General features: G+C 39.0%; 1 protein-coding gene across 1 annotated transcript in view; it reads right to left on the bottom strand.

Annotated features, from left to right (window-relative positions):
• Positions 1–4,102: 4,102 nt before the first annotated feature.
• PRMT3 (protein arginine methyltransferase 3) overlaps positions 4,103–15,733 on the bottom strand; it is a 106,328-nt gene continuing 94,697 nt past the window's right edge. Inside the window, exon 16 of the mRNA XM_054026514.1 lies at positions 4,103–4,785. Within this exon, the coding sequence (XP_053882489.1) occupies positions 4,676–4,785 (110 nt within the window). The 3' untranslated portion in view covers positions 4,103–4,675. The remainder of the gene's footprint in view (positions 4,786–15,733) is intronic.

A 15,733-nucleotide genomic window follows, 5' to 3' on the forward strand; every position in this document is an offset into this window, starting at 1 on the left:
AACCTTACGAAGCTTACAGTGCAAAAGTACCAGTGGATACGTGACAGGATAATATGGTGTTATATATCTCTCCCAGTTTTATTAGTTGGCATATATACTCTAATTTTGAAGGTAAAAAGGGCCAGATCAGATAGTGTAAATTGATGTTGCTCTATTGTAGTCAATGGAGTTATGCCAATTTACACCTGATGAGGATCTGGCCCAAATATTTTTTATCTGAAGTGTAAATGGTTTTAAACATTTATTTAAACTTTCAGAGCCCAAGCCAGTAACAGAATAAAGGAACATCATTCCCCAGTGGTATCAAATCACCCTTTATTTGTGTACATGCTGCCACTCCTGCATTTACTGTCAACCACTAACATCTGTGCACAAAGGTGTGACAGGATTTGCACATGTACGTTCTATCATCTGTGTGCACAGGAGTTTGAGTCTGACCCGGGACACGTGTTTGCCTGTGTGCAAACAGAGGTCACTTAATATTAGACCCTACATGCACAAATATATGAAAGAGTATCAGAAAACAAAATACAGCTATACTTACATGCTAAGTCCTCAGTACAAAAGTCACACTTGCCCTGAGGCAACTAATGACCTTGAACTGTTTTAAGTGAATGTAATGTCAAAGCTTTTCCACAAAAGTTAGATCTTGGCTGGTAATTGGAGAAGTGACTTTTCAAATAGTTCCATTCATTGTTCCTATTGCACGTGTGCAGTAATCTGCAAAGAATTTTAATTTTTTTATGAACAAAATCTTTCATTGGAATAATTACATCCAGTTTGCTAGAAAACTGGTTAAAACACTTAGCACTTTTACAGAGAATTTTCTCTTGTACTCATACCATACTGGTGCTGTTTGAAGAGAAATTCTGGGATAGAGTTTCATCAATGACCATGAACTTACCTACATTGTGTTACTGATGTTATTAAAGCTAACCGGCTCCTGAAATGTATCTCTAGAAATCAAATATTGAGAACAGAAAGGGTTTTCCAATGGGCAATCAGCAAAATGGCCTCAGCACATGGTTATATTGGCCATTCCTTTCCCAAAGCTTTGGCTTTCACTCCTTGTAGATGAGATGGCTGCCCCTGTGCAGCCTCGTTTGGCCACGGTGCCTCTGTTCTGCCCTTTATTCTTCTGCTTACAGGTTCTTTTACAGAGACTGCACACACTTCTTGTCCAATCAACACCCTTATAGGGGTCTGGATTTATTCAGACAATAACTCAAAAGTAAAGCTCAGAGTACCATGTACCTGTCCCAAGGCAGGACTCTTACCTCAGAGACTGGGTGACTGAAAGGGTTCCTTCATCTAGTCCTTTTCTTTTTTTGAATGCGTTCTTAGGGGGTGACCTGCCGGGGTTCAGCCTGCAGTTGTCCAGTTCAGAGCTGACTCACCTGTAGACTCCCAGCGTAAGCTCCCCAACTGCTTTGGCTCTCTTATACGAAACCAGCTGCTTGTGGTTCCCTCCCCGCAAGCAAAGTGTTTCTGGTTAGCTCCTTTAGCAAGCTTACTCCAGGCTTAATGTCTCCTGCAGGCAGATCCATCACTCCCTCTGCTCTCTCACTCTTCCTTTCCATCTTTGACATGACATTAATAGTCAGGGCTTTCGGCTCTCTCTACATCCTCCAACAGAGAGGAAGTCATTAACAGGTGGTAGTGAAACTGTTGTGGCACACTACCAGAAATCCCGGTGAACAGATAACCTTTTCTCATGGGGAATTTAACCAGAGATATAAAATGTTGATAGTGTGTTAAGAATAATAACTGTAGGGAACTTCAGGAACTATCAAATAGGTATGTTTGCACATGACAACTGCTAGACAATCTGTACACTTTAAAATTCAGCTGACGAACGAAAAAAGTGGCTTGCAATCTTGCTAGCAGCCTACATGTGTGTTCACAAAAGTCGTGGCTATATTTACAAATTCCCCTTAAAATTTTGTCTATCTGAAGATCAAAAGCCTTTTTCTGTATCACATCTGTGTCTCATTAAAGCAAACACCATGCAATAGAATAAAGAGCAGGGGCAAACTATGAAATCCTATTAGGGCCCCCAGCAGGAGACTCATTCAAGAGACACTTGCTAATGAAGGACCTGGAGCTGCATCCATGTTAATGCCTGGCTTCCCCTCTCCCTCATGGGTAAACTAGGAGATCACTTTTGCAGCTTGGCCAGACAAGTGTTCAAAGCCATTCAGGAGAAGTTTATAAACCGGAAATCAAAAAATTTACCTTACCAGAAAAAAAAGCAAGGGCAATTTGAAAACTGAATTTCCTGTAGTCCAGCATCCAAATACAAGTTGATAGTAGCAGGTGCCCAGCATCTTTGCAGATCAGGCCAATATGGTTTTAGGCACATGAATATGTTTTGAAAGTACAATGTGAGTCCTTATGCTCCTCTGAAGAGAGATTTGCTACAGTTTTAATTAACCATTAAACAAGTGCAACACACTGATCTTACTTAGTCTATACCTTTTATATATATACATATATATATATACATATACATATATACATATATATATATATATATATATACACACATACATACACACACACACACACACCTGTGAGAAAATTGGTGGCTGATGTAAATAACTTCTCATTACTGGAAGCAGGCTCAGTTTTTAGACTAGTTATCCCTCAATAAAGCCAAACTTTCTTCCACTCTGAAAGCTCCGCACTCTGAAAGCTCTGTTATAAACATCTCCATCAAGCATTTAAAAACACAGCAAATGGTACACATCATTTGCAGAGAATGTTAACGACTAATGAATGATTTTTCAAACTATTTCCCATTGAGGGGGGGAACCAAAAATAATTATGGGTTACTAGAAGAGATAATTGAATACAGTAGCTTTCTCCTCAAATTCTGCAGTTACTGCAGCTAATGACCAATCTGTTAGCTTTAATAGCCTGCAATCTCTGAGCCATTAACTAGCAAACTAATCATTAACCAACATTAATGATCAAGTTCTTGAGGATCTTTCTTTAAGTATTGAGCTGTTCTCACAAAATAGTATTAAAACTGATTATTAATTTTATGGACTGAAGAAAATGCCTCTTCCCCCTTCCCTCTATGGCAGATATCACTCTAAATTTAACTGACCAAAGTTTTTGGCTGGAAAAGTTAGCTGGATCCCCCTTCACCATCTCCACTCCCTTTTCTATATGTTGCTTCAACATGTAGAGTTAAATGAGCCACAGAATATTTTGGAGAGAAGTTTTTTTTTTTTTTTTTTTTTTTTTTGAAGAGTGAAAAATATTTAGTGCTAAAAACTGTTATTCTTGTAGTTAAAAGGGTTTAAGTTAATTTGCAACCTGATGCACCCATGTTCTTTATACCTCTACACTGAACTAACTGATGGTGTGCATGTATCAACCTACAAGAGCTTTAGGTGCCTAAATGGGAGCTGAGCTCTTGAAAATTTGGCTCATGGATTTTGAATCTCTTTTTTGTTTTGTATTTTAGAGATTGTCCAGTATTAATCATTAAAGCAATGTCCATTTTTACTCTTAACATAGGGTACAATTCCTGTCATGTGCACAAAGTCCAAGCCAAATTTTTTTCACTGTGGACAAATCAAGCCCCACAATCCCAACTCAAAAAGGCAAGAAATGGGTAGGCGGGAAACAGGACAATACGCTCGCAAGGCTGATCTACTTGCAATTCAGCCCATAGACTGGTAGCAGTTTTGGTCCCACAATCAATGGTATATTGTGGCCAGCAAATTGGTAAATGTCAGAGATGCACCTGCATCCCTTCAGTTTTCCTACGGTCAGGACAACCAGACTTTCTGCCTTCTGCTTTTCAATAAAAGGAGCTTCATTGCTAGCTCCATGGGATTTGGTTTTATTGAATTGTAGAAGATGGACATATGACGACAACTGCCTGCATTTTTGTGTCACTATGCTCTGAAGTCAAGAGTGGATGAAGGATATTGGTACTACCCAGATACATGTGCAGCTTTGCAAAAGCCAGTCCAATAGACCAGGACAGGAAAAGCCTCAGTAATGACTAGGAGAGCCACTGTAGATATTGAAGTTCTTAATCTTCCAATAAATGAACAATGAAAATTAAGGCAACTGAATAACAAAATGTACTTTGATGGTTTATTTTGACAAGTGCAATATACACAATTTACATCATACAGTAATAGAAAGTTTATAAAAACAAATGTAGTCTTCATCACTAGAGCATGATGGGCCAAATCCTGAAGCACTGACTTCTACTGAATTGTTCCAAATAAAAATGAGGTCTGCACAGGAGTTGGCCCTCTTTTGATCTTAGCTAAGAAACTATGCAAGATTGCCTTTTTTGGTGAGAATAATCAGGTTTGCCAGTGAGCACAGTAAGAATAAGCTATGCTCTGCTGAGTTAAAATTTTACAGACAGCATGTTATCATTACAGTAAACGTCTAGAGCCGTATCTGACTTTTCTAACAGATTCACCTAAATTAAAACCATTTCCATTCCTTCTCTCCACATTATAGAAAATTCACAGATTTGGTTTCATCATCATCTCATCTATCACCTTTGCAAGACCACACAAATGATAAGCCAATCAGTTCCAACTCTTGCTGTATTCTTGAGCCAAACACCATTTTTGTTTAGAAAAATTGACATCAGATACAAATAAAATTTGCATTTCTTGAAGTCTCTTTAGTATTTTCACTGCAGGCTGTATGTCTGTTTTGTATTGTTCACTGAAAGAGTTATAATGAGGGACCGTGGATCCTTCCTATTCTTGACAACAGTTATCTTTCCTCTCAAGGCCTCACCTACAAGAGCAAAACACAAACAATGATTGCATTTACATTGAGTTGGATACACTGAATGGCTTGATTAGAACAGCAGTGTTACATTTATCTCCTTTTATTGGTTTGCATGAGGAGCCTGTTTTAGAGGACAAGAGATGAATAAAAGGCACAAAAATATTACAACTACAGCTGTGTGCTGAAACCATCTCCCTATTCTATCAATTAGTAACGTCATTGACTACGAATCTGGCCAGTCAAACTGATTGACTTAACGTGTCATCGGTTAGGTTTCATCAGACCTGTTAATGTCTCACTTGACCCATCCAGTGAGCTATTAATTCCAATCAAAATTGCTATAATCAGATTGTATAGTAAAGGACTCAATATGTCCTGCATACACAGAGTTCTCCTTCCCCAAGACTCTCAAAAACTGTCTCCAGTTAAGAGAATTTGCACACTAACAGCTTAGCAGGCCATCTGCAATAGCTTCTGGAAGCATTTCTCAATACTTCATTAATATAGCAGATATAAAAAGTCATCATTTTGGTATCACTTCTGCCCTTGAGTTTAAGAAGGAGCTCTCATTTCCTGGAGAAAAGTTAAAATTTTAAATTCTTTAATAACATATTAGGAATTTTCTTCATGAAGTAAACATTAGTAAAGTGGACATCTCTTTATTCCTTCCTTGTGTTTAAACAAGGGACATTACTACAACCATGTCAGAGAAGTTAAAACTGAGTGAATAGTATAAGTCTAGTTCACTTTTTCACCATGAATGCTAAGAGTGTTTCCTATTTGTATTACAGTAACGTTGGCCTTGGTTTTTAAGATGGTTTTGTTTTTAGTCAGGTCCTGCAGGGGAATGTTTAAATAAAAAAAAAATCTTCATTAAATTAAAAAACCGCACAAACATAATTGTCACAATTCAGGGCAATTACACCTATATTTTCCCTCAGTTGTCCACTGAGGACACCCACCCTCAGGTTTCTGGCTCCACCCCAGAGAGGCAATAGCTGGCAGTCACTCCTGACTATGGTATTTCCAGGCTCAACAGTTCCCTGCCTTCATTATATCATTCCAGAAAAAGATAGTCTATCTAAGCAGGCCTGCTTCGCTTCTCTCCTCCGAAGGTACGTAGTGTAATTGACACACCTGTAAGTTACCAATGAGTTTTCTAAGCAAGCACCAATTTATTTTTAAGGTAAAAGCAATACAGAGAAAACATACTAAAAGCAATACAGAACCTACACACATGCTAATAAGCTTACCAGAGATCACCTCAACTGCAACATGAGCTCTGTCAGGAGAGGCCTTCAAACCCCATCCAGGGATTTTCCTGCAGTTTCAAATTCATTACATCCTTTGCTCTGAGCAACTGTTATGAGCAAGGGAGTCACCCATTTATCCAGCCTGACTCTTTCAAGAGATCATGACTAGATAATCAGCCAGACAGTGGGTCTCTGCTCAAAGTGCAGCTTCAAAAGTATGGACTTGAGGTGGGTCATTTGCATTCCCCTCACCCCTATTTCCTAGGAAATCCACTTCAAAGGACTTTCTGGGTCAATAAGTGTGAAGTTCCTAATATCTCCCAGGGACTGCATTAATCCTGCCTTCCTCCTAAAGACGTTCTATACAATCCCACAATAATATACAAATATGTGTATTTTTAATACAATGGACTCCAAAGGTATTAAACTGAATTCTATGAGGTTTAATTCCATAAGGTTTGTCCAGGATACGGTAAATCACTGTCAGATCAGTCACAATTAGTATTAAATTTTGTTAAACCCCAAACAAAAATTGTCATTTAGCAACATTTTTTTTTTTTTTTTTGGGGCTAAGACATCAAGGAGACATCTTGACAGAGGCCCCACAGCCCTTTTCAGAAGGGTAAATTCCACCCCTTAATGTTTCAATTTAACCTTTTGTTCGTCTTAATCTTTTGTGGTATTATAAGGGCGAATTAATACTATTAATTTGTACCTGTTTCTGCATGGTTATACTTTTTTTAAGCTTAGTGTGTTGTAGCAGACTGTGTAAGATTTGTGGAAACATATGCCTGTAGACAAGATCCAGCCCTTAATTTTCCAGAGTTATGTAAAAATATCGTCCCAGGTAAGGCTTAAAGTGTGTATCTAAAGGGATACACATTTCTGCAAGTTTTTACTATAGACGTAGGAAGTGGACAATAGCTGTTTCTGTAGAGCTACAATGCTAGTTGTTCCAGAAAAATTTACTTTTCTTGATGAAAGATTCATAGACCAAGAGGACAGTAGTGAGTTTACAATTATGAAGATTACCAACAGCTGATCCATGCTTCATGGATTTGAACAAACAGAAAGGATAGAGATCTATAAATAAATGTACATACTTGCATAGGATAAAGAGGTACACATAAATGCTGAAGTATTTTTAACAATTGCAACTAGTCACAGTTGCTTACTTTTCAAATTTCTTCATGTACTCAGATTGAAATGTTATTAAAAAAGGAAATAATGCAGTAAATCTTCATTCCTTGATCAAAGAACCAGAACTTGCAAATGACTCAAAACAGCACTTGCTACTGACCAAAACACTTTGAAAACCCCCTACAATTTCAGATAAGTTATCAATGAACACATCTGAGAGGCCAGAGCAGACAGTGGAATTAGGACCCAAGTGTCCTAACCCACCGTCCAATGTCCTCTGCACTGGAACACCCTGCACGAAATCCACTTATGTTCACTACATGTGAACAAACAGGACTGCGTGTATAAAGTATGTCACTTTTACACATGCACAACTGAACACAAAGTTGTGTGCACGAACCTATATTTTGAAAATCTAGATGCACGAGACATACTTTTAAGTTAACCAATTCAGAAGCATTCGTGCAAATTTCATCTAGTTAGCAGTTCATCTTGCATTATGTTAACTACATATTTGATTATAAAAAAAGAAACCAATACTAGGTCTTTGAATGTACTTTAACAGTTAAAAGTGCAGTGCTGCTATACAAAAATGCCATTTGTCATAGTAAGTACAGGGCTAGGACTCTTGATACTTGTCATTTAGTGCCTATTTCAAAGTTTGCTTTAATTTTCATTACAACTTTTTGAATACATGTATGAATGCAGCACAAATTGTGTTTCTTGGTCCATTAGTTGTGAGCTCATTTTAAACCCATGTATAACAAATGGATCATTTGTCAAATACAGAAACACCCATTTCATAATTTCATGAAGAACTGATGATCCAATAGATAAAGGCTGATGCTAGATAAATTCAGACTAGAAATTAGGCACATATTTTAATCAGAAATTATGGGTTTTGATACAGGAATCAGTGGGTGAATTTCTATGGCCTGTGTTATGCAGGTGTCAGACTAGGGTTATGTCTACACTGCGCACCTTACAACGATGCGACTGCACTGCTACAGCAACGCCGTTGTAATGCACACCCTGTAGCCACTCTGTCGCTAGAGGAAAGCTCTCCTGATGACAAAATAAAACCATCCCCAACTAGGGGCAGTAACTTCAGCTCTCCCGTTAACGAAAGTGCAGTGTAGACATAGCCTAGATCTTTATAATGGTTAACGGCCATGAGAGAAGAAGAAAAAAAAAATCTATAAATCCATTACCATGTTCAAGGCTTTTTAATACTATCAGTATTTTTATGCCAGATTGTACTAAAGTTTAATCCACATGATCCAAACTTTTCATATGCGAATGTCCAAAATTAAGCATCCCTATAACAGCAGCCTGATTTTTGGAGGCACTAAGAACCTGCATTTCCCAAGTTAACAGAAGTTGTAGTTATGCAACACCTTTGAAAGTTAAATACAAATTAATATGGCATCCAAAAATTTAGTCAAGACTCATAAAAGAGACTGCAAATGGAATGTGTACTGTCAATGCATTAAATTTAGATGCACTGTAACAGTTTAACTTTGGTTTATAGGCACATACAAATCACACCTTTCATTCTGATGCTCACAAGAATTAAGAGTAAGTCATCATACTACATATGAATGCCCCGCCAACTCTCCTGAAGCAATCATCATCCGATATGGATATTCTTCCACATTGTGGGGAAATTTGACGTCTGGACTTACAACAGTATTATCTAGCAGAGGGAGCTCAATGTTGTTGCTACCTTTATTTTGAGACAAAAATTTGAGACCAGATGTTCAACAGAATTATCCCTAGGGTTTTGGAGTTTTTTGGAAGATAAATATGAACAGTTAATCGATTAAATTAGCAGCTCTCTCCTTTAACATTTTCCAAAATATTTAGAAAAAAGATAACTGAAAAAGCTTTACAAAGGAAGTATTTTTCTTTCAGCTTTAAGAGGGTTTCAAAATGGAACCGTGCTTTTTATTTGTAAATAGTTACTATTTGGAAAAATCCATATACTAGACCATGTATTATGAATTTAAGCAGAAAAAAAAAAAAACAGGAGTTCTGCTTAAAAATGTATGGTACAGAATGGTGCATTAATAAAGTAGAAGACTATCCATATAAAACACGAATTACTCTGCTGCTTCCATAGCAGGCGTTGCTCCTTAACTGATCTCTGCCCCCTCCAAACCCCAATCCCAGCCTCTGCTACCTTCTTATGCCTCCTCTGCCTCTTTGGCATCCCGGTCTCCTCTCCCATCCTTCTTAGTCTCAGAGCAGCTAGAGATACTTATTATTTAGTAGGATTTCTAAAGAGATTGTCAACGTCTGCAACACTTTTTGTTGCTGAAAAAGCTGAAATTTATAGTGCTGTCTTTGGATAAATAAAAGTTATGAGCCAACAAAAGGCAGCATATCTGCACAGTTTAAAGCCAAGTGGGGCTGCTGGTTTCAAATTTAAATGGATTAAAAAAAAAATCTATTCTTGCAGCTGTCAGATATCATATTAAACACAAATCCGACACCAGATCCACATTTAAAATGACTGAACGGCAGGAGTTCGTCACAGGATGCAGAATACTTTCACAGTCAAAAATGATTTTCAACAAAAGAGTTTAAACATGGCAGAGTGGTACCCACCTAAGGACAATAAAAACAAATCTTGTTCTCAAATTCTAGAATTATTTAGCTATTTCCCCGAAATTCCAGCTGAGCTTTTATTAAGTGTCCACTTTGCTCAACAAGACTGCTCCTCTGTGGTAATTGTTATTCTATACACAAATACACTGTTAAAATGGAATGACTAGTTATTCAAATGCAACAATCCTGTCAAGCAAAAGGATAAGATTTGATACCGGTTAACTACTTCATTACCAGCAAATGGAAGACATTTAGCCTCAAGGCAAGCTATGAGGAAGAACATCGAAAAACTTACTGATGATTTCATGAAAGAGAGCCTTCAGTTATTTATAAAAAGTTAATTGCATTAAGCGACCCAGAGAATCAATGTGTAATTCATTGTCAAGAGGCACAGCTATGTCTTCCCCACATTAAATCTGCCTTTCTGAATAGCCTTTTCTGTAGCTGAACCGAGCAATGGCTGTGGAACCATGTAACAGGGAGGCAGATCAGAACAATTAATCTATGTCATGGAGATATAAAATGACTGATGCTTTTTAAGAGCTCTACTGTCTTATAAGCTGCAGAGGAAGCTCTCTCTGCGACTGAGCGGCATCACCTTGCTCTTCTTATGCTCAGTAGGATGCAAATAAACCACTCTGTAGTGCTGCAGTTCAATTAGGACAAAACTGAATTCGTTATAATCCTGTTCCAGCATTTTTATTCATCCCTTGGAAAAACCTTAAATTTTGTCTCCCAATAAGAAAAAAAAAAAATACTGCAGTAAATGCTTGCAGCAAGGAACTTGCTATCGCAGCAGATTAGAAAGTGTCTATTTCCGTACCAACATCATCTAAGAACATAAATTACATATTTGCAATTGCCTTACATATGGTAGCATGCTATGGATGACACTGATAATACCTCTGATGTATTATTGTGACTCTGCTCTGTATTATCAATGAGTATGAAAGGTCCTCAGGACAGGGACCATAACTTCCATATATCTTTGTACAGTGCCAACACTGGAAGTTTCATATTGGGTCAGGGCAGTGATCCACCTACTCCAGTATCACATCTCTGAAAGGTGTAAGGACCAGCTACTTTAGAGAAAGAAATAATCTGCACAGAGGCTAAATTTCTTTCTACCCCCCATGAATTTTAAATTTATGCCCTGACGCATAAGATTTTAGATCCCTTCCAAAGATTATTTTTTAAAAGTCTTTGCTACTATAACTCAGGATTTAAAAAAGACTGGATGTTAAGAACAACAAGAAAAGCTCTAAGCCTCAATCATGTCTTGTGACAACGAGTTCCACAAATTAGTTACACTTGTGTGAAAAGGTATTTCTTTGCATCAGTTTTAAATTTTCTGCCTTTCAGTTTAATTGAATCTCCCCTTGTTCTTGCATTATGAGAAACGGGGAATAGAAGTGTGTATAGCATTCATTACTGTATACCTTTAACATGTCTCCTCTTTTTTCATTTCCTCTCCAAAACACTAAGGCTTGGTCTGCACTACAAAGTTAGGTCAATGTAAAGCAGTGAAGGGTTAAAATCCATGTGCGTTTTATATAACAACCTGGTATATGGATTGTGCCAGCTCTTTTCCAAACCCAAAAGTCCAGAGTTTGGTCAAGGGACCAGAGGCCTAGCAAATAGTGATCAGCTAAGAGAAAACGGGGGTAAACAGATAATCTTGTTTTGCTATAATAAGCCTAGCCAGCAAATTGCCAGGTTTTGGAGCTGAGAACTAAATAATTGTGTCTTATTCTGAGTTGCAGATTGAACAAAGAAGCCCTGTTTCGGTTGTTAGTTTCTTTTGTAGGGAGATGTTCCCACATATCCAACCCTGAGTTTATGAAAGGTTGGCACATGTCAGTATAAGATATGGTCTCCTTCCACCTCCCTTTCCCAGGGACCAATGCCTGCTTTAAAACACAAAGGAGACAATCTTTATTGCCATATACTTTCATTGTTTCTTTGTTTTAATCCCTAGGAATGTATCTGCTGGACAATCAGAGGAGCTACTCTATTCCTATGGACCCCAAATCAGAATTCAACATATATACTTTATACTAATAACATTTTATCAAAGTATTAATTAAATGTTAACTTGCTAACTTGAGACCCTGGGCGGAGACATTATGTAACCTGTCAACCATTGGCTAATGTGCTATCTTGTCTTGCTAGACCTATCCCGGCGTGTGGAACGGTCTACCCCGTCACTTTCCCCCGCCCATGGAAAATCCATATATTCCATTGTAATCAATTGATTGACAGTGTCTCTGAGCCTAATAAGCAAAGTGACACTCCACCAGCGCTGTGTGTAATAAACTCCTACGCTTGACCTCTACATGGTGTGGATTTATGTTCCTTCAGGCAGCTTACATCAACCTAACTCTAAGTGTCTACACTACAACATTGCTCCCGCTGATGTAAGTCGCACACTACACCAACCTAATAACTCAAGAGGCTTAGTGCTAAGTCAACGTAGTTAGGGTCTGTATAGACACTGCATTACTTACATCGGCTGTTGGCTGTCAGCCTCCCTCCCTGGGCTCACAGCTGGAGCCCCACCCCGGAGCTCATAGGCCGAGCTGTCAGCCCTGGGATGGGGGTAGGGGGCTCCAGCTGTCAGTACTCTATAATGCCCCACACAGTTAAGTTAGGCGATGTGCTCCTGGTGAGGATGTGTACCAACGACAGATGGGGCATAGTGTGGACATGAACCACTGCAGTAATTACTGTGGTGGCTATATGTCAACCTAACTTAAGTTTACCTAATTCTGTAGTGTAGACAAGGCCTAAATCTTTTTACTCCTTTTTCATATGAAAGTTTTTCCATGCTTCATTCTGGTCATCCATATCTGAACTTCCCTCTATTACTGACATGGACTTTTCGAGACTGGGGTAATCCAAAAAGATCATAGTATTCCAGGTGAGGGCATATCATTGCTAGAAAAGCTGTTACTCATTTAAAAAATACAAACTGGAAAATTTGTATGGGTCAGACCTATGTTTAGGATGGGTTACTTTCTATGCGGTTACATGTAAAGGGATTGCTAAAGAAACCAAACAGGAAAGTTAAAACAATGACACAGATAAAAGTCCTTCAGGAAACAATGGACAAGCTGTTTATTTGGGAATAGCCCCCCTGGAGTCAGACATGGGTTAAGACTGGTTTACTCTTCCAAAAGCTAAACCCAAGATCAAATGGAAGACACCAGATAATTAAGGGACCATATGCCTAGAAAAGGGTGGGGCAATTGAATGAGTGGCCAGAGACTGCCCAGGAAGAGTCAATTAGAGTTGACAAGCTGGCAAGGAAACAGACACAAACTGCAGTAGGGGCAATCGGCTTCTCACAACCCAGAGGTGGCGATAACTGAGCTAGCTGAAACGTAAAAAAGCTCACAAGGAAACATTAAGGGTCACGTAAAGGGACATGTGCATGTAGATCTTTGTTTTTACCCTTTGCTCTGCATGCTTTGTACCTTTGACTGAGAAGAGCTAAAAAAAGGATCTCTCAAAACTGGGTGACTGGGCAGCAAAATGGCAGATGAAATTCAATGTTGATAAATGCAAAGTAATGCACATTGGAAAGCATAATCCCAACTATACATATAAAATGATGGGGTCTAAATTAGCAGTTATCACTCAAGAAAGATCTTGGAGTCATTGTGGATAATTCTCTGAAAACATCCACTCAATGTGCAGTGGCAGTCAAAAAAAAAAAAAAAAAAAACGAACAGAATGCTGGGTATCATTAAGAAAGGGATAGATAAGAGAGAAAATATCATATTGCTTCTATATAAATCCATGGTACGCTCACATCTTGAATACTGCGTGCAGATGTGGTCATCCCATCTCAAAAGAGATATATTGGAATTGGAAAAGGTTCAGAAAAGGGCAGCAAAAATGATGAAGGGTATAGAACGGCTGCCATACGAGGAGAGACTAAGAAGACTGGGACTTTTCAGCTTGGAAAATAAACGAGTAAGAGGGGATTTGATAGAGGTCTATAAAATCATGACTGGTGTGGAGAAAGTAAATAAGGAAGTGTTATTTACTCCCCCTCATAACACAAGAACGAGGGGCCACAAAATAAAATTAATAGGCAGCAGGTTTAAAATAAACAAAAGGAAGTATTTCTTCACACAACACACAGTCAACTTGTAGAACTCCTTGCCAGAAGATGTTGCGAAGGCCAAGACTATAACAGGGTTCAAAAAAAGAACTAGATAAATTCATGGAGGATAGGTCCATCAATGGCTATTAGCCAGAATGGGCAGGGATGGTGTCTCAAGCCTCTGTTTGCCAGAAACTGGGAATGGGTGACAGGGGATGGATCACTTGATGATTACCTGTTCTGTTCATTCCCTCTGGGGTACCTGGCATTGGCCACTATTGGAAGACAGAATACTGGGCTAGATGGACCTTTGGTCTGACCCAGTATGGCCGTTCTCATGGGTGAATAAGGTCAGGTCTCCACTTAAAACTGCAGACGCGCTGTAGTGCTTCAGCAAAGACACTTCTACCCCGGCAAGACGCTCTCCTGTCGGCATAGTTAACCCACTTCCACGAGAGGTGGCAGCTATGTCAACAGGAGAAGCCCTCCTGTCAACATGGTGCTATTTGAACAGGGGGTTAGGTCAGTATAATTGCATCGCTTAGGGGTACGGATTTTTCACACCCCTGAGCGATTTATTTATACCAATATAAGACCAAGAATCGCTGTGTGCCCTCTGAATGGGCATTATAGATGTGAAGCCATGAACATCTGTCATTTCCTTCATTAAACATTTAGAGCATTGGCATTAGGAGGGATTTCATTGGAACCATTTCTAGTAGGGTTCCTACAAATCACAGTGGATGGTTGCCCAAGTGGTATGATAACTTATGATGAAATGTAAATGCTACTAACAGGAGGTGACTAGTGTTCATTCCCTGTCTCATCCTAAAAAGCTGTATGAAAGTTTTCCAAGTAGCGGTTATATATGCATTCACAGGTGTGCAAAGATGCCTTAACAACAGGTTACCATAGAGCTGATGCCAGCATAAAAATCACATTCCAAGTCAGAGGAGCTATATCTATCTTAGTTTATTTTCAGTAACTGGGATATATTGTCATATGCAAAAACACTAGAACACGCATCCAGTTTCTGAATTTATATATGGAAAAAAAAAACCCTCCTCCCCCCACTTTAGTAACAAAAAACACACTTGGCTCTTCAATATCTGGAAAAAGTGTTTTCACACCCTTTTGGTTTTAGGAAATAAACTGAGCAAAGCCTTCTCTTATTCCCTTCCTTTGATGGTATGGTTTACAGGCTTGCAGGTAGAAATTCAAAGAGCAGGCTACTCTCGCATCCCACCTCAAGGCAAACTGCACTCCTTTCTCCAATCCTCATGACCCAACAGCAAGTGATTAATGACTTATGAAAAGGCAGTGAATGTAATCTGCTTCAACAGGAAAATCATCTGGGACAGAGACAGACAATAGTTGCATAATTTAGATTTTATCAAGATCCAAAACAGAATTTATTTTTTGTAGAACTGGGCTTCGTATCCAAGGTCTTATATCATAATTAACTGGCTATAAACCTCAAATGAGCACTATTGCCTAGAAAAGTTGGTTCCTTAAACCAGTGGTTCTCAACCTTTTTGGGCTCAGGACCCATTCGTAAATGTTTATGGCCTGTTGCAACCCAGTAAATAGTGTGGGGGTAGAGGCCTTGGGGTGGTTTCTGATGGATCCTGTCTCCTGGGGGTGGAGGGCTGGGTCCTGCCTGCCACTCACCGCAGTGGCAGCTCCTGCAACTCCTGTGCTACAGGGCTGGCTGGGCTTGACTCTCTGCTCTGGGCGTTATAACCTCCAGGATTGCAGTGCATCTCAGGTTTTGCTCTGCCTCCCTGACCAGAGCAAATATGAGAGTGGAATTGTGACCTGGCTCATGGGGTTGAAGTGC

Source organism: Malaclemys terrapin, chromosome 4 (genome assembly GCF_027887155.1).
Source record: "Malaclemys terrapin pileata isolate rMalTer1 chromosome 4, rMalTer1.hap1, whole genome shotgun sequence".
Taxonomy (NCBI): domain Eukaryota; kingdom Metazoa; phylum Chordata; order Testudines; family Emydidae; genus Malaclemys; species Malaclemys terrapin.